The following is a 20,817-nucleotide window of genomic DNA, read 5'->3' as shown; positions in this document are numbered from 1 at the left end:
CAACATTAAAGAAAAAACAACAGTATTTTGGGAAGATGGCTAGAGAAAGGATTGCTATTGATAAAACCACACCAATGCAGATAACAAACCCATTTAAAATGTTTCATCATGCTTCGAGTATGTTAAATGAAATGGTGATATTTTTAAAAAGTGCAACCACATAACCAAAAAAGAGCCACATAACTTTACTTGGAAAACCATATGGAGTTCAGTAGTATAAAGGAGAAATTAAGTCTCACAAAAGCTATAATTTGCATGTGAGTATTTGGCTGAATCCTCCCATAATGTGACGATCTGTTTAGACTCAATGCCAGAGCTGGGTCTTCAGAGCCAACAAAATGGTTTTATATTTACCCTTAGACTACTAATCTGCAGTAATATAAACTCTAAAACTTCTACTTTCATTACAAAACTATTTGTAGAACCTTATGAAGAGATTTATTTATTTTGAATATATGTCTGCTTTAAAAGCTTAGAGCAGAGGCCAGTCCATTCTGTTCTCTGCTCAGCACCTAGAGCACAGTAAATAGAGGTACTCAATACAATTTTTTTGGAGAAAAAGTAGAACATAAAGTGTATGTGAATGCAAAACTATGAGGATTTATAAGTGCTAAAGTAAAAGAGGCAAAATTAAGATGTGAAAATTGGTTCCTCTGGGTTGGAAAAAACAGTCACATGACTGCATACCCACAATTTCATTTTTACTTCCAGCAATGGAAGGAACAGTTACAGAATTGAACGTCTAAAACTACTATAGTACTAGGAAGGCAGCCCAACATCTACTTTGCAATTCATAGTAAGCAGGATACCACAGAATATTATTGAAAGATGCTACAGATTAGGACTGAAGTTTTGAGAGTCCATTAGTTGTGAGAAAATGAGGAATGGAGAGATAACACAGTTGCCTTAGGGATTAATGGCCAAATGAGCTGGCTTTGACTACTGAGGAAACCAACCTAAGAGTAGCATTTCTCAAACAAATTATATTGTCAAAATCACACTTCTGTAAAATATCATTTTAAAAAAATCACTAGAAAAATTATCAATACTTCAATATCACAGCAATATCGGATTATTATATAAGTTTCTAGACACTTTCATTTTCTATATTAGTTCAGACACTGGATAGCAATGACCTACAGTTTTGTGTGTTTTTTTTAAATGTCAATGTGACCTAAAATCTTGCATTAGTATAGTCTGAATCTGAAAAAAATTCAGTTTTGTCTACACAAAAATGAAGACAACCCAGACAATTAGAGATAAAGTAGCAGAGACTTGTCATTAACTTTTTAATTTCAAAACATAAAACATAAATGTTTTAAGTAAATTAAAATTCTTTTAAAATGTAAACGTTAGCATTTAGGAATCTCAACTGCTATCAACCTGAAAATTTTGCTTTATTTTGTCACTTATCTTAGAATAGGATATAGACACAAAAACTGTATGAAAATTTTCACTTAACCTACAAACCCCTGTACCTGTCTCCATTTCTCAAAATTCCCCCAAGTGATTAGTTGATTGCTAACAAAGTGAGCCAGGGAGATTCTCAATCCATTGTAAATTTAATTACCAAAGGAAGATGAAATGTTCATACACCTGGCCTATAAACTGACTATAATCGGGTACAATTTACTACAGTCTATCAGATAGGATCTACACTATTGTGAGTATAATGTAATTTACAGTGTGTCTGGAACCAAATTTCCAGACTCAAACCCACACTTTGCAATTTACAAGCTATAGAATAACTTAAATTCCATATTCATCTGCAAAATGGGGATAACAGCAGCTAATTATTATTTAGGTTAAAGTGCATGTAAAGTGCTTAGAACACTGCCTGGCAGATAGTACTATATAAGCATTGTAATTATTTAATTCTAACATACTATGCCTCAAATCCTTTGATAGAATTTGGATTAGCAATTGAATTAATTAATATATCACATCCCTAAAATGAATTAATATTCATCTGTTAAAGATTATTTTAATTCTATTATGAAAATATATTCATTTATAATATTATATTGGATAGGGAGGAAAAAGTTAAAAAAAATCAGGTAGTCTAATCTTATATTTAGAAAAGATGCTAATGAAGTTATGAAAAGTTACACATTGCTGTAATACTTTAAGTGGCATTTGCAAAAGTGACTCAGATAAGCTTACCATTCTTCCCCAATGGGAAAAAAAAATAATTAAAATAGATTGATTCTAAAATAGAAATAGTCAAATACTTTAAGTCAGAGCTTTTAAAAATTTGGAACTGTGTACATTTAATGTATTATTCTTCCTCCAATCCTGAAAGCAGATGCTTCTTAAAATGAATAGATATGCTAACTCCAATCCCACCAATTGACACCACCACCACCACCACTTTTACGCAAGCTCTTGAAGTGATCACAACCAACTACACATTATCAACAGACAATAAATCACCTTAATCACTCAAGATTAAGCAGCAGATATTAGGTACAATAAATTGAGATTGTAAACACAAGACAGTATTTCTAGAACAGTGAATAAGAGTTGTAATATTGAGAGGACTCAGATTAGGTAGCCTGTGGTTCCCTTAAAACTGTTTTAAAAGTCTTCAATGAAATCAATACTATTAATTTCATGTTTATTTTACATAGGATTTTTGTCAAGCTTTTCCATTTTCAGTTAAAAATAAATTTTCTTCTCAATTAATGGTTTTCATTCTACCTAGTTTGGCTTAAGTTGTCTATTATAGCCATATTTCATTTCATGGAATATGAAATCTATTAATTATATATTATAGACATGTTTCCAAATTTGCTTTCAAATGATGCCTACAAAGAGTAGATCAAATTTTCAAGTTTACATAAAACCATGCTACACCAATTTACCAATATATATCTTATTCCATTCTATCTAAACAGTAGCACTAACAAAATTCTTCATACATATGCCCCCACCACCTGTACTCCTTCCCTATGCTACTTACAAAAGAACATCTCAATTCAGCAATCAAGTTTTACAACTACTATCCTACCAAACAAATGGTGATGCACCAAGATCACAATTCTCAAGAGTTATAACATATTAAGAGTACATGATTTACCTAAAATGGAGGAACTGTGCCTTTTTCATAAAACAGAGATAGCCACATTGATTTAATTTAATATATATGATGCTACCTATTCAATTTATTAAAAATCGTAATAAACATAATCAAACTAGTGCTCCAAACTTATGCTGTTCACGTGAAAGACACTACAGAAGACACAATAGAGACTGGCTTGCAATAAGAATTACAAATTCCTTCTACAGAGATGGAGAAATAAAAGGACAAATCTAGTTGTCTAAAAGACAATTCACTGTACACATTTTATTTACAGTTTTGTACACTGTCTTAATATGAATGGGACTGCTTTTCTACTTGAGCCATTTTTTAACCAAAGCAAAATAACCTAAGTAATACAAATTGTTAAAATACAGCATAAAGATACAAAAACAGATATACTAATTCTAATTAGGAATGTAATTATGATGTTACATTTTTTATAATCCACAATTATGTTTAGGAAATCACACAAACATAGATCACTGATTTGAATGAAATGCATAAATTTGTAGCAAAGCTTTGTAGTTACAAAAAAACAAAAAATTACCAAAGAATGCCCAAAATTAATGTTTATTCCACCTTTGTGTCATATTCCTGGATCCTTCACCAATATTACATGAGGAAAAAAAATAAAAGCAAAACAAATGAAAAAGTGAAATCAGAATCACTAATGTCATCAAGTAGGGAAACAAATAAATTAAAATCTAGCAGCCACCAGCAAGAGTACAGCAAAGACAATGCTGTAAAAAGAAACAAAGAAAATTGCTAGAAAACTGTATGCATCATACTCTTTCAAACCAGCAAAATATGCTCCTGCATACAATGGAACATAAACAGAATTCTTTTCCTGTAAGGTGTAGAAATGCAAGTTCTTTTTTAACATTGTGGATGGGTAAAATATGTTTGTAATAATAATTCTTCTAAGCTATTACAGAGTGGGCCAGAAACACATTAATGGATTCTGGGGATGATGTGTACTGTAATTCTTTGATTGGGTTAAGTGGACATTCTAGCCAAAAAAAAAAAAAAAAAAAGATGAACACAGAAGTACAAGACAAAGGTGAATGAGACTTCTCTTATATCTTTGCAACATTTAGATGGAAATCAAATTTAAATGCAGTCCACTCTGCTTTTGAAGAGGCTTTGGTTCAGCTCCCAAATCTCGATTGCTTGACGCAGTCTCCTATGAGAATACTCAGAAGGTGTCTTCTTAAACAACAAACCTATTTTTAGTGGTGGAGCCGCTCTTAGTAGCTGTGTCTGCATGGGACTGATAACCAATCACTATCTTTGGAGGAAGTCCTAACCTTTCCTTGTATACCCTCCTAGAAGAAAAAGAAAAGTGGCCATTAATTTTTATTCATGCACACATCTGATTCAGTATTATTATTCTTTATTCTAAAAGAAAAATACCTAGAGAGTGAAAAAGGAAATTGCATACTCTTTTCCTTTTAGCAAAATTTATTCTTCATTTTCACAATAATCTTGGTTAATCTACTTAACCAATATTTGAGTCTACTATGTATCAGGTACTGTGATAATTATTAATAAATCAATAATAAGCACAGCAGGAACAGTCCCTGGGCATGGTATTTATAGTGTTTGATTATTTACAAACAAATAGTCACAAATACACATGATGGAGGTAACACAGTGTAATTAAAATAAAAAATAAAAATTACATGAACATGTTTTTACATTTCTCTGGTCTAAAATGCTACAATTTTACATATAAACCCTAGTAAATACTATATATTACTGCACAATTACATTTACTATACCTACTACATGATTGCACAGAGAAAAATTGAAGGCAATTTATGTTATCTTCTGGACAATCTAGAACACCCATGATTTCTGCCTTATATACTAACTCTACAACCTAACTCTCAATAAGACATGCCACTATTTTAAGAACAAAATGTGTTAAGTGCCAAAGTGGGTTAAGTATAGGGGCTGTGTTACTACTATATTAGGCGCTAATCTCATCTGTGAAATTACAGAAATTTCCCCTTTAAAAGTTATGAGGTCAAAAGTATAATGCCAAGAGAATGAAGCGCATCTTGAAGGCTGAGGAACAAAAATAAGGCTGTGGCTACCACTAAAAGGTAAGTGAGTATGAGAGATAAAGGTGACAAAGAAAATGGATCTTTAATCTAAGAAAAATAAAAATTGAAAAAATAAGCACCAAAATTAAATACTCCAATATGACACTAAGACAGTTTTACTTTGTACTCCACCCTCCAAAAGATTTCAATACCTTCCCTTGATGAAGGTATCTGATAACAATTTTATGATAACTAAAATCATAACCATTATCATCGATTTACATTATGACACAATATAACCCTTTCAATTATACTAAATCATTAAAAATGCCAGAAAACAAGAGCACTGAGCCACACAACTTGGACAGATTAAAAAAACAAATAAAAAAAAAACAAGAAGAAGAAAAATTCTATCCATGGAGAAGTCAAATTATAAAGATTTCAAAACTCTCACACAAATACAAAATTTTCTGAGGAAAGAAATTCACATTTAATTTCTTTAACTTGTTTTCAAAGATATATAAAACTCCCACAATTAAGTTTTTTTATGCTGACAGGAAAATGAGAAATATGACAAATCAACAATCATCTTTCTCTTACAGAAACCTATAAAACAAAGCCTGGAGCATGCCCATACCTTTTAATTCAGAAGGATTCAGAGAATTAATGTTTGAAAAATCACAAAAGGCAAACCGAACATTTTATGACCTATGGCCAATACCTAATTTTAACACAAAGTTTAAAATCAAATCCTAGTAGTAAGAAGAAAATCCTAGTTAACTGATTGATGTTTGAAAGAAAAAACAAAGACAGGCAATTTTTACAAAGAATAATATTAGGCGCTTTTCACCAAAAAAAGATGAAAGCTTAGACATGTGGGTTTTAAATATGGGCAAAACCAAGATAGTGTCACTTAAATTTCAATAAAAACTCTATGTACAGCCAAAACCAGTTTGGCTCAGTGGATAGAGCGTCGGCCTGCGGACTTGAAGGGTCCCGGGTTCGATTCCGGTCAAGGGCATGTACCTTGGTTGCGGGCACATCCCCAGTGGGGGGTATGCAGGAGGCAGCCGATCGATGTTTCTCTCTCATCGATGTTTCTAGCTCTCTATCCCTCTCCCTTCCTCTCTGTAAAATATCAATAAAATATATTTAAAAAAAACAAACAAAAAAAAAAAAAAAACTCTATGTACAATGTACACACAAGCACAAAATATACGTATAATATTCACCAACTCTCACTGCATTATTATGAGGATTATACACTTATATAATTTTAAAGTAGAAAAAACTTATATTCTCATTGATAAATTAATATGCTACATGCCAAAGTAGACAAAAGTGTTCATGAAAACAATACAAGGAAAATAATGATCTACAAATACAAATATTTCTAAAGCTACAAATAAAACTACCCTGCTTTTGATTATCTTAATATTTTAAAGAAATACACAAAGAGCAAAACTTACCCTATATGTGTAACAGCATCTCTGTTTTCACATTCAGTAGTCCATATTGCTATCTTATCACCCTTAGCTCTAACATTAACAACGGCTCCACATACATCATCACTGTAGTCATCAAAAGATTCTCCAATAAGGCACAGCAGCTTAAAAACAAAACCCAATCCCAATTACATCCAATTGATTACAGATTATTCTACTGCAATGTCTCATTATTTGTATATATACAAAAAATAGGTTTTAAATTGAGTTGACTTTGTTTAATGTCTACATTGTATTTATGTTTTAATGTTTTCATTTGCTCCTTTGTTTCCTAGGTTAATATCAAGAACATTAACAGTCATTTTAAATTTCTCAGCAGCCCTAGCTGGTTTGGCTCAGTGGATAGAGTGTCGGTCTGCGGACTGGAGGGTCCCGGGTTCAATTTCAGTCAAGGGCACATGCCTGGGTCGCAGATTTGATCCCCAGTAGGGGGTGTGCGGGAGGCAGCCGATCAATGATTCTCTCTCATCACTGGTGTTTCTATCTGTCTCTCCCTCTTCCATCCTCTCTGAAATCAATAAAAGTATATTAAAAAAATTAAAATAAAAATAAATTTCTCAGCAAATTGGGCAAATGATATCAGGACCCCTATAAAAGTTATTTTATTAATATTAATTTACTGTGCTGCTGCTTATTGTTTTTCATGAACACTTTCTAATGTTTAATTATAGTAAATATACATAACAAAAAATTTACCATTTTAGCCATTTTTAAGTGTACAGTTCAGTGATATTAAGTATATTCAAAACATGGTGAAACCATTACCACTATCTATTTCTAGAACTTTTGTCATCTTGCAAAAACAACTTTTCAATGTAGAAATCTAAAATGGTATTTACTGATAATCTCTCCCATAAGAAAAATTAAGTACCTTCTTTAAAAAAAAACAGACAAAACAAAAGAAAAAATTCCCTCACTGGTTTGGCTAATTGGTCAGAGGATGGGCCCATGAACTGAAAGGGAGTATGGGGACCCCATACCTCAGTTGCAGGCGCCATCCCCATCCTGGCCCTGGTTGGGGTGCATGCAGAGGCAACCAATCAATGTGTCTCTTTCACATCAATGTTTCTTTATGTCTCTACCCCTCCACTCCTCTCTCTCTCTCTGAAAACCAATGAAAAAAAATCCTCAGTTGAGGATTAACAACAAAGAAAAAAATCAGTCACTCAAATATGTATTAACTAGAGGCCCAGTGCACGAAATTCGTGTGGGGGTGGAGAGGGGGAGTGTCCCTCAGCCCAGCCTGCACCCTCTCACAATCCGGGACCTCTGGCTCCTAACGACTCGCCTGCCTGCCTACTTGATTGCCCCTAACCGCCTCTGCCTCGCCCCTGCCATCGCAGCTTCATCTGGAAGGTCATCGGCTGTCCGACCTAGTTAGCATATTATGCTTTTTTCATTATAGAAGATTGCTTCACTTAAGTGCTAACTATAAACCAGACAATGTGCCAAGTGCTAGAGATACAAGAAAGACTATGATTCCTTCTCCTAAAAACGTGGGGTTTAGAACCTCTCACTATAGAAAATGCCTATTATCTCATCTTATATAATAAAAGGCTAATATGCAAATCAACCGAACAGCAAAATGACCAGTGGCTATGACATGCACTGACCACCAGGGGGCAGACGCTCAATGCAGGGGCTGTCCCCTGATGGTCAGTCAGTGCACTCCCACAGGGGGAGCATCGCTTAGCCAGAAGCCCTGAGCCAGGCTCACAGCTGGCAAGCACAACAGTGGTGGCAGGAGCCTCTCCCGCCTCCACAGCAGCTCTAAGGATATCCAACTGCTGTTGGACAGCCCCTGAGGGCTCCCAGACTGCAAGAGGGCACAGGCTGGGCTGAGGGACCACCCCCCCCCCCGACTGCACAAATTTTTGCACCGGGCCTCTAGTATTTCATATATATACTAGAGGTCCGATGCATGAAATTCATGAAAGGGGCTCAGCCCTCCCAGCCCCAGCTGCCGCCATCCTCTGTGGGGCAATCGATCGCGGAGCTGCTCCCCGCCACCATCGATTGCCCTGCAGAGGGTGGCGGCAACTGGGGCTTTGAGGTCCAAGGAAGCTGGGGCCTCAGGCCTAAGCCATCAGTCCTTAGCGCTGCGTGGAGGTGGGAGAGGCTCCCGCCATCACTGCCGCACTTGCCAGCTGTGAGCCCAGCTTCTGGCTGAGCGGCGCTCCCCCTGTGGGAGTGCACTAACCACCAGGGGGCAGCTCCTGTGTTGGGCCCTTCAGTTGATTTGCATATTAACCTTTTATTATATAGGCTATATATATATATATATATATATATATATATATATACACACACACACACACACACACACACACACACACACACACATATGAATATGAATGAAGCCAACACTTACAAGTTATATCACAACAAACAAACTGAATGATGAAACTACAATCTTATTGTTTGCTTCGTTGATCTACAAAGTTTAGTATACAAAACAATACTCAGAGAGGGTTGTAAAGACTTACATTATACAAAATGTGAGGCCCTATGATTTTGAAGTTGATGTAATGATCAGAATGCGTTTGTTGAGGAAGGTCAGCTCAATTGCCAATCACTCTGTATCTGATTTGTAATGTGGTAGAGGGTTTCACTGTACTAGTATGTAAAACATACAAACTCACATGATAGAACAAAATTAATTGCTGGCTTAGATTTTCTAGAGTGGGCATTCTTATATTCTCTTTGATTAAGTAACTAATGTAAATTAGATTTAGTATTCCAAACTGTTTTATAATTTTAAAACCTTACTGTCTCTAGCCAAAAGCGATCGAGGTCACTTCGTCTCTGCTGTTTGTTCAACGTAATTAGCCATCGTCCTCCTCGTTTGTTTTTCTCATCTTCCCACATAGGTTTAATACCATCCTACAGTGTTAGAAGACAACAATATTAGACAATATTGTTACTTTAAGAGATCATTTCTAGAAACAGCAAGCAATATCCTGTCAAAATTTCACTTGATTCCCCATGAAGGATTCAGTGGAATAAAAGCATACAGGACTTAATGCCAGAGGCATGGGATTGCAGAATTAAGAATCTTGACTTAGGGACTTATTAGCTATTAAATCTTGGGTTTCATTTAATTTGGAGGTTCTTAAACATTCTGAGTATTGTACCTTCTCAAAGGTACATACACTTCTATACCTAGTAGATGCAAAATTTATGCACAACTCATGCAGTATCAGAGAATTAATTAATGCCCCATCTCCTACCATCTGACAAAATCCATTTGTAAATATATCAGGACCCACATACCCCATGTTAAGAATTCCTGACACACAGGGATTTAAAGTACACCATAGGAAATCTAGTCAATAATATTGTAATAACTATGTACAATGCCAGGTGGGTAGACCTGAAATTAATACTAAATAATATTGAATGTAAACTATAATTGAAAGAAAAAAAAAGAATCCCTGACAAACTCTGGATTTCAATCTACTCAATATATAAAAAGATTGTATTGGATGACCAAAGCTCTCTTTGAAATCGGTCACAGTATGTGTCCACAAAGTAAGAGTTTCACTTAATTTCAATTATTTATATTAAAATAGGGCACAATATATTTATGCTAAGCCTAGTAAAACTATTTAATTTTTCTCCAAGCATTAGAGCATTTCCTATTCCTAAGTTTGTGGCAAGGTTTCTTAATGAATACCTGAATGGTCCAGTCTTGTAATATACATATAAATGAAATCATCAATGAAGCATCATACCTTAAAGAGTGAGTAGTCACAGCCAGGCATTAAATTACTAGATAACTGGATATGGTTGTACAGACTAGGTAAAAGAAAAGGACAGTTATAAACATAGAATAGTAATGTAGAGTGTAGATGCTTATGTAACATTTAGAAAATATGATTTTAAAAAAAAGACAAAAGTTTGTGTTCACTTGTTTTTCTATAGATTCAATTTCTGAAATGGACCAAACAGATCTTAATAATGGTCAGTTCAAGACTCAATATATGATTATTTAAGAAAATATTTTTAATTTTATTCTGACAATATATTTTGATGCATACATATGCAAACTGAGAATAGAGGTATGAGGTGCCTTTAAGTAAATGAAAAAATTTGAGGCTAATGAGCAATTTTAAATACACAAATCAAGATGAACTTCTTGACCATCAGCCATCGTATGACTGAAATAAGCCACTATTATCATTCTTGAAGGAATCCAAGAGTAGGACAGACCAATGGCTCCCAAGCACCACAGACTGTTACTGGTCAGTCAGCACATAATCATTTGGAGAGCTTTAAAACACAAACAAACAAGACACCAGTTCCAGGCCCTATTCCTTGGGATTTTAACCTCTTAATGATGGGTGAGAAACCTGGAATCTATATTTCTAAACTATTCCCCAAATATCAATGAAAGAGAATAACATTTGGGATGACTTAGATATCCACTAGTCTGAATGTAGAAGGCTAAAGAGGAAAACTGTTATGAAATTGGAAACAGAGTAAAAATGTAGAAATCATGATAGACCATGGATGATATAACTGACCCATAGTCAGATTCTCTTGTGTATTTTAATCCAGTCTAGGAGTATTTTAAACAGTTTTGAGGAAGTCTGGCATCCTTTGGATCACATTCCATAGGATAACATGCAAACCCAATTTGGGTGAAACAATGTAAGACCAAGTAATAAGGTTTCTTGAGTTGTTGAGCCTAATGATCACTCTTCCCGATCTGTATTATCACTGATAGCTTTTACTAGATAACAAAATTAACAGTTTACTATAAAATTAGCCACCAACATTTTTATAAAATTAATAGATAATGTGGAAGTGACCTTCTAATGGCACTTAAGGTAGAAAAGATCTCTTTTCTTCTTCATGGCGCCCTAAGGTCCCATAGTAACAAACTTATAATGAGAATTTGTAATGGCACATTTAAAAGACTCCTAACACTACAGACCGATTAGACAAATCCAAAAGGATTCAATGGTTGTTTACCACTCAATTTGCTAGAAAAAAAAAGACAAATTAAGAAGTGATTTAGAGCCCTGACCGGTTTGGCTCAGTGGATAGAGCGTCGGCCTGCGGACTGAAGGGTCCCAGGTTCGATTCCGGTCAAGGGCATGGACCTTGGTTGCAGGCACATCTCCAGTGGGAGGTGTGCAGGAGGCAGCTGATCGATGTTTCTCTCTCATCGATGTTTCTAACTATCTATCCTCTCCCTTTCCTCTCTGTAAGAAATCAATAAAATATTAAAAAAAAAAAGAAGTGATTTAGATATTTATAGAAAGCTGAAGGATTCCTTCATATCTCTAAATTATGGTTTAAAAATCTAATTTGCAGCCTTGGCTGGTGTGGCTCAGTTGGTTAGAGGATCATCCCATGAAACAAAAGGTGCCGGGTTTAATTCCCAGTCAGGGAACTTACCCAGGTTGCAGGTTTGATCCTCAATTGGGGTCAGGTACAGGAGGCAACCAATCAATGTTTTGTTTTTTTCCCTCTCTTTCTCCCTCCCATTTTCTCGCTCTCTCACTATCCCTCTCATCAATAAAAAGCATATCCTCTGATGAGGGAGTGAGCTTTTTATTTTTTTTTTAAGTCTACTATGCAATGACATCACTTACACATAACTAAAGTGTGGGGCCATTTTATATGTTCAGTTATTATACACTGGTAAAAGCCAAACAAACTAGATAAATGCAAATCTGATTCAGTGGGAAAAATGGTTCAAGACTCTTGCTCCTCTTTCTCCATAGACTGCAGTACTCTTAAATAAATAACAATTAGAGAAGGAAAACACGATGTTTTGATGAAGGGCAAAACAGAATAACCCCAGTTAAACTGAACAACTAGACATATGTCTCTCTCTCTCATCGATGTTTCTAACTCTCTATCCTTCTCCCTTCCTCTCGGTATAAATCAACAAAATATATTTCAAAAAAATTTTTTTTTCAATAAAAGGTGAGTACTCAAAGTGGCTAGCTGACAATTTATAGTTTTCCCCAATTATTCAATGTTTCGTTTTCAGTGATTAAAATGCATACTAAATGGCTACGATGGGCAAAGCATTAAAATATACAGAAGAATATTGTTTCTGCCCCGGAGGAAGTACACATGATGAATTTGCTGACCACAATCTATTCTATTGTGTGGGGAGAATACTTTCAGGAGGTTACATTAAAACACAAGAGTAGCAATTATTCAGTATATATATGAACCAAAAATAAACTAGATACACAAAATTAGAATATTTTAGATACATGCTAGGTAATTTACAGCTCTTAAAAATGTTTTTAACAATTTTTAATTTTCATGTTCTCAAATATTTTCTTGTACATTTTCTCAAGTAGAGCATACTAAATTAACTGAGTTGTTACAGAATCAATATTCCAAACCTTCTTGAAAAGGACTACAACTTTATACAGTGGAACCCCTTGCTTCTCGAACTTAATTCGTTCCAGAAGGCTGTTCAAAAACTGAATCATTCTTTCCCACTAGAAAGTGTAAATTGAGTTAATCGTTCCAGATTCTCAAATAATTCTGTTTTAACCTTTCTTATATATAGTACATGTATATTGTAGTTTACTCTATAAACACTTTTTAAAAGGACATGAAATGTAAATGAAAATTTAACTATTATAAACATCAAAAGGGAAAAAAACATAAAAATATTCACAGCACAATATTCTGAGATTTTAAAAGTGGTAAACCGATTCAGATTCGTGCATTCTTTCCTTTGTCACCTGAGAGATGCGTGACTGATTATACAGGTATCAGCATAAAAGGGTTGTCAGGTTGAGAAGCAAATTGTTCAAGATGGGAGACGTTCTAGAAACTAGGTTCACTGTATTTTATTTTGAAGTCATGCACAGGTTTATGACCCTCAATATTAACTTTTGCTAAATCTAAAACAAAATCTCAAAAAAATGTTCAACTATTTTTGGAGGTGAGCACATTTATAAAAAATCTTCACAGATACTGTCATTCTTTGACAAATCCTGAGTATTTAGAACTTCAGCCTTTGAAATCTAAGAATTCTTTTTATTTATTGATTTTTTTTAATATATTTTATTGATATTTTACAGAGAGGAAGGGAGAGGGATAGAGAGCTAGAAACATCAATGAGAGAGAAACATCGATCAGCTGCCTCCTGCACACCCCCCACTGGGGATGTGCCCGCAACCAAGGCACATGCCCCTGACTGGAATCGAACCCGGGACCCTTCAGTCCGCAGGCCGACGCTCTATCCACTGAGCCAAACCGGTTTCGGCTATTGATTTTTTTTTTAGAGGGGGGGAGGAGATTTGTTGTTCCACTTTTTTTTTTGGGGGGGGGGGGGGGAGGATGTGCCCTTGACCAGAATCGAACCCGGGACCCTTTGGTCTGCAGGCTAACGCTCTATCCACTGAGCCAAACCGGCTAGGGCTTGTTCCATTTATTTATGCACTCATTGGTTGCTTCTTGATGTGCCCTGACTGGGAATTGAACTTGCAACCTTGGCGTATGGAGATGACATTCTAACCAACTGAGCTACGCAGACAAGGCCTCATCCTATATAATAAAACCCTAATATGCAAATAGACCCAATGTCAGAAGGACAGGTCACTATGACGCACACTGACCACCAGGGGGCAGACGCTCAACACAGGAGCTGCCCCCTGGTGGTCAGTGTGCTCCCACAGGGGGAGTGCCACTAGGCCAGAAGCCGTGGTGTGGCGGGAGCCCTTGCCACCTCTGCGGGTCCCAGACTTGCGAGAGGATGCAGGCCGGGCTGAGGGACCCTCTCCCCACAGTGAATGAATGTCGTGCACCGGGCCTCTAGTAATTCTTTTAACAAGAAATCCCAGATGTTACACTGAAATAATTTACAGAAATGAAGATCTAATAACAAAGCTCTGGAATACCCAAGTATGGGGCAAATGTATTCAGGCATCCAAGAAAGGGGACAAGTTCCAACAAGTTGTCAGAAGTTCTAGGGGTAGTAAAGCAAAGGATCTCTCAAAACAAGGAATAAAGAACATGGAAGGCTAAAAGATGACAAGATTGAAGTGTTCTAAAACTGATAAGGAATAATCACCAATTCAAACAGTTGTGAGGAGATAGACAAACAAAAAGGTAGTTGTATAGATGAATATTTATTAACTTTTCACTTTAACCTTCATTTTGTAAATGTGACTTAAAATTGCATCCTAATAAAACAACAAACATCCTAAAATGAATGGGTTACTTACGCCCAAAAGTCTTCAACAGTATCAAACTCAGAGATCAGCCGAAGGTTTGCTTGCCAAGTTTTGCTTTTATCGTTTTTAAAGAACCAGAGTGCCCATCTAAAAATAAAAAGTCAGTATCAAAATATGGAAGTTTTACATCCTTGTTCACTGCAGCATTATTCACAATAGCCAAAAAAGGGAAGCATCATAAGTGTCCACTGATATATGAATAATAAACAAAATGTGGTAAAAGCATACAATGCAGTATTAATCAGCCTTAAAAAGAAATTCTGACACTTGTTACAACATGGATAAATCATGAGGACATTATGTTAAATGAAATAAGATACTAAAAAAATCACAAATACTATATGACTCCATTTGTATGAGGTACCTAGAGTAGTCAAACTCTGAGACAGAAAGAATGGAGGTTGCCAGGGGCTGGAAAGAAAAGGGGGAATTATTGTTTTTTTTACAGTGTAAAGTTTTAGTTCTGCAAGATGAAAAAATGTTCCTGAGACTAGTTGCACAACAATGTGGATGCACTTAAGACTACTGAACAGTACATTTAAAAGATGGTAAGTTTTATGTTATGTGTATTTTACAAAATTATTAATAAATAAATAAATTTAAAGGGTAATTATTACAGTGGCAAATGAGTAGCTTTCTCTCTCTCTCTCTCTCTCTCTCTCTCTCTTTTTTCATTTGAAAGGTTATGTATTTTGTGCCTAATAAATACCACATTCTATAGAGAGACTCACTGAGGCTCATCTGAGGTGAATTCACAGAAATTTAGTAAAGTATTACAGTATGCTAAGTGCTATAATAATAAAGCATAGTTATTTAAGAAAAACAAAGCAGAAGCATTTAACTTGAAAGGAAAGCAGGGAACAGAAAGTAGAGTTTTCAAAGAAACAAGAGTATAAACTAAGATGAAGAAAAGGGAGTGCTAGGAAAAGGGAAAGTTATTGAATGTGATTCTGTTTATTCAAACACACAAATGGGAAAATAACAACATAAGTGACTTATTGAGTAATGCTACCACAGATATGTTCTGCAATAATGTGTATCAACTTCTATATATGTTTATATTTCCCTTAAAAGGATTTACTCCAATACTTTGAAGATAAATTCATGTTACAACAAAGTTAGACTTAAATGTTATCATCTTCATCTTTAGAATTATATACACCAAATTGCTATACCAAAGGTAACTCAGAGAAACTATTTTCTCACTGATAAAAATGTTGTCTGAAGACAGGGTTTCCAAATGGACATATTTCATCAACTCTTTGACTAATGCTTGATAATCTCAAACATAAAAGAGATAAATGTTATGATCTACTTGATAGTTTGTATTTGCCAACAAACTAACAAAAACACCAAAAGCAAAGGCAGAAAATATATTAAACACACATACAAGTTCAAGTACTGTACTCTGGATTTCTAAAATTAATTTAGACTTTCCTTACAATTTAAAAACAGCCGGGCCAGCGTGGCTCAGTGGTTGAGCATCGACCTATGAACCAAAGAGGTCAGGGTTCGATTCTGGTCAGGGCACATGCCCGGGTTGTGGGATCGATCCCCAGTGTGGGCACGTGCTAGGAGGCAGCCTATCAATGATTTTCCCTCATCATTGATGTTTCTATCTCTCCCTCTCCCTCTCTGAAATCAATGAAAATATATTAAAAAAAGAAAAGAAAAAATTAAAAATAGAACTACCATATGATCCAGCAGTTGTATTTCGGGATATTTATCCAAAAAGAAAATACTAACTCAAAAAGATATCTGCGAGAGAAACCAAGATGGCAGCATAGGTGAACACGTAAACTGCTGCCTCACACAACAATTTCAAAACTACAACTAAAAGACAGAACGGACATCATCCAGAACCACAGGAAAGCTGGTTGAATGGAAATTCTACAACTAGAAGGAAAAGAGAGGGGCACGCGAACACTCAGAGGAGCTGCAAAAGGCTGAGGTACGGAGACACGCGTGCGGAGAGGATGGGCAGCTGAGTGCTTGGCTAACTTTCTTTAGCGGGAGAGAGACGGAAACTCCCGAATGCACTGAACCCCAGTTCTGACTGCACTGAACCCCAGTTCCGGGTGAGACCCTGGGGTCCCAGACTCATACGGGGGGAGTCTGGACTGTCGGGAAAAGAGAGGAGTGCACGGAAACTCAGGGGAGCCGCAAAAGGCAGAGGTCTGGGGGCGCGCAGAGGACTGACTGCTGAGTGTGCCGCTGGCTTTCTCTAGCGGGAGGAAGGCAGAAGCTCCCGACTGCGCTGAACTCCAGTTCCAACTGCACTGAAACCCAGTTTCGGGCCAGACCCTGGGGACCCAGACTCATTAGGGGGGAGTTTGGACTGTCAGGAAAAGAGAGGAGCGCAAGGAAACTCAGGGAAGCCGTGAAAGACAGAGGTCTGGTGGCGCGCATGCGAGTGTGCGCAGAGAGGACTGACTGCTGAGTGTGCCGCTGGCTTTCTCTAGCGGGAGGAAGACGGAAGCTCACGACTGCGCTGAACTCTAGTTCCAGGCGAGAATCTGGGAATCCAGATTCATTGGGGGAGAAACTGGACTGTCTGGCAGAGGGCAAAACTCGAGGGCGGCTTTCTCTCAGAGGTGCTTGCAGCAATTACTGAGGGACACTGAGACCCAGGGGCCTCATAGGGCAGGGCTGACAGGAAGCCAAGGCTGTCTGCTCAGCCCTGAGACTCTGCCCCATCTAAGCTGAGCACAGAGGCTTTTGCAATTTTGCAAGTCTTGTCTCATAAGGCTGTCTCCAGCACAGAAGTTTTCCCGGTGTAGACACAGCTGATCCTCACAGCCAATTGGCCCGGAGGTCAATTCATCCCAGTGATACCAACAACAATCAAGACTTAACTACAAGGCTGTACACACAGTCCACAAAGGGGTGCACCAAGAGTGTCCACCTCAGGTAACTGGGGAGGCTGAGCCACTGGGCATTATAGGACACCTACCACACAAAGCTACTCTACCAACTCAGGGAAGCTGCGAAAATGCAGAGACAAAGAAACAGATCACAAACGAAAGAAATGGAGGAAAGCAAACAACTGGATATAGAGTTCAAAACCACAGTTATGCCCTAACCGGTTTGGCTCAGTGGATAGAGCATCGGCCTGTGGACTGAAAGGTCCCAGGCTCAATTCTGGTCAAGGGCATGTACCTTGGTTGTGGGCACATCCCCAGTAGGAGGTGTGCAGGAGGCAGCTGATCGATGTTTCTAACTCTCTATCCCTCTCCCTTCCTCACTGTAAAAAAAATCAATGAAATATATTAAAAAAACAAAACCACAGCCGAAACCGGTTTGGCTCAGTGGATAGAGTGTTGGCCTGCAGACTGAAAGGTCCCGGGTTCGATTCCGGTCAAGGGCATGTACCTTGGTTGCGGGCACATCCTCAGTGGGAGGTGTGCAGGAGGCAGCTGATCGATGTTTCTCTCTCATCGATGTTTCTAGCTCTCTATCCCCCTCCCTTCCTCTCTGTGAAATACCAATAAAATATATTTTTTAAAAATAAAAAATAAAAAACAAAACAAAACAAAAAAAAAACAAAACCACAGTTATAAGGTTTTTAAAGAATTTCCTAGAAAAGGCCGATAAGTTTATCGAGACCCTCGAGGATATAAAAAAGGACCAACTAGAAATTAAACATACACTGACTGAAATAAAAAATATTATACAGACACCTAACAGCAGACTAGAGGATTGCAAGAATCAAGTCAAAGATCTGAAATACAAAGAAGCAAAAAACACTCAACCGGAAAAGCAAAAAGAAAAAAAAATCCAAAAAGTTGAAGGTAGTGTAAGAAGCCTCTGGGACAACTTCAAGCATACCAACATCAGAATTATAGGGGTGCCAGAAGAAGAGAGAGAGCAAGATACTGAAAACCTATTTGAAGAAATAATGACTGAAAACTTCCCCCACCTGGTGAAAGAAATAGACTTACAAGTCCAGGAAGCGCACAGAACCCCAAACAAAAGGAATCCAAAGGGGACCACACCAAGACACATCATCAGTAAAATGCCAAGAGCAAAAAACAAAGAGAGAATATTAAAAGAAGCAAGAGAAAAAACAGTTAGTTACCTACAAGTGAGCACCCATAGGCTTGTAAGCTGATTTCTCAACAGAAACTATGCAGGCCAGAAGGGAGTGGCAAGAAATATTCAAAGTGATGAATAGCAAGAACCTACAACCAAGATTACTCTACCTGGCAAAGCTATCATTCAGAATTGAAGGTCAGATAAAGAGCTTCACAGATAAGAAAAAGCTAAAGGAGTTCATCAACACAAACCAGTATTATATGAAATGCTGAAAGGTACTCTTTAAATTATTATTATTTTTTTAATATATTTTATTGATTTTTTACAGAGAGGAAGGGAGAGGGATAGAGAGTTAGAAACATCGATGAGAGAGAGACATCGATCAGCTGCCTCCTGCACACCCCCTACTGGGGATGTGCCCACAACCAAGGTACATGCCCTTGACCGGAATCGAACCCGGGACCCCCCAGTCCGCAGGCCGACGCTCTATCCACTGAGCCAAACCGGTTTCGGCTGAAAGGTACTCTTTAAAAGAAGAGGAAGAGAAGAAAAAGGTAAAGATAAAAATTATGAACAACTAATACATGTCTATCAACAAGTGAATCTAAAAATCAAGTGAATAAAAATCTGATGAACAGAATAAACTGGTGAATATAATAGAATCAGGGGCATAGAAAGGGAGTGGACTGACAATTCTCAGGGGAAAAGGGGAAAGGGGGTGCGGGAAGAGACTGGACAAAGGTCGTACACCTATGGATGAGGACAGTGGGGGGGGAGGTAAGGGCAGAGGGTGGGGTGGGAATCGAGTGGAGGGGAGCTAGGGGGGAAAAAAGAGGAACAATTGTAATAATCTGAATAAAAGTTTATTAAATTTTTTTAAAAAAAGATATCTGCACCCCCATGTTTACTGCAGCATTATTTATAATAGAGAACATATGAAAACAACCTAATGTCTATCGATGGATAAAGAAAATGATACCCTAATACACACACACACACACACACACACACACACACACACACACACACAAACTTGCCCCGGTGACTCATGAACCAGGAGGTCATGGTTCGATTCCTGGTCAGGGCACATGCTTAGGTTATGGGCTCAATCCCCAGTATGTGGCGTGCGCAATCAATGGAAGTGGGCAATCAAATATTCTCATTGATGTTACTATTCTTCCTTCTCCCTTCTTCTCTCTGAAATATACATTGAGTGGCCAGATTATTATGATCTTTGAACACATAACAATCTGGCCACTCAGTGTATATCCTATAATAAAAGGGTACTATGCAAATTGTCCCCTGGACCAGGACCAGAAGTTTGACCAGCAGGCAGGCTGGCCAACCGCCCATGTCCCTCCCTGTGGCCAGGCTGGGCAAACCCAGCCATGCATGAATTCATGCACCGGGCCTCTAATATATATACTAGAGGCCCAGTGCACAAAATTCGTGCACTGGGGAGTTGGGGGGTGCCTCAGCCCACCCTGCCCCCTCTCACAGTCCTACTGATGGCTTAGGCCCACTCCCTGCGGGTCTAAGCCATCAGTAGGCCTCCCTCTGTAGGAGGCAATCTGGCTGATAGGGGAAGGCGCCACCCCCATCACCCCGCTGCTGCTGCCACTGCTGGCCACTGCAGCCGCCAAGGTGTTTTCATCAACACGGACTCCAGTCCCTTCACCACAAAAAAATGACAACTTTCTTTAGGCATTCTCAAGATGTCTCTTTCATAGGATATATTTCTTTCTCTTTTTTATCCTCACCTGAGGATATTTTTCCATTGATTTTTAGAGAGCGTGGAAGAGAGAGGGAAAGACAGAAACATCAATGTGAGAGGGACACTTTGATTGGTTGCCTCCTGCATGAGCCCTGTCCTGGGCCCCCGGCCAAGGAGGAGCCTGCAGCCTAAAATAAAACTGCTAAATTAGATA

The 20,817-nt window shown here is 37.6% G+C and overlaps 1 protein-coding gene across 2 annotated transcripts in view; it reads right to left on the bottom strand.

Moving 5' to 3' along the window:
* Positions 1–1,277: 1,277 nt before the first annotated feature.
* EIF4E (eukaryotic translation initiation factor 4E) overlaps positions 1,278–20,817 on the bottom strand; it is a 51,079-nt gene continuing 31,539 nt past the window's right edge. Inside the window, exons 3-7 of one of the 2 annotated variants that reach the window (XM_080657771.1) lie at positions 14,846–14,941; positions 10,370–10,433; positions 9,405–9,518; positions 6,600–6,739; positions 1,278–4,407 (exon numbers count right to left, since the gene is read on the bottom strand). In XM_080657771.1, the coding sequence (XP_080513897.1) occupies positions 4,293–4,407; positions 6,600–6,739; positions 9,405–9,518; positions 10,370–10,433; positions 14,846–14,941 (529 nt within the window). In that variant the 3' untranslated portion in view covers positions 1,278–4,292. The remainder of the gene's footprint in view (positions 4,408–6,599; positions 6,740–9,404; positions 9,519–10,369; positions 10,434–14,845; positions 14,942–20,817) is intronic. The other variant, XM_080657772.1, reaches the window with a different exon arrangement.

This window comes from Plecotus auritus (genome assembly GCF_963455305.1).
Source record: "Plecotus auritus genome assembly, chromosome: 1".
Classification (NCBI taxonomy): domain Eukaryota; kingdom Metazoa; phylum Chordata; class Mammalia; order Chiroptera; family Vespertilionidae; genus Plecotus; species Plecotus auritus.
Note: the sequence above shows the minus strand (reverse complement) of the source record. Positions and strands in the feature narration are given on the sequence as shown.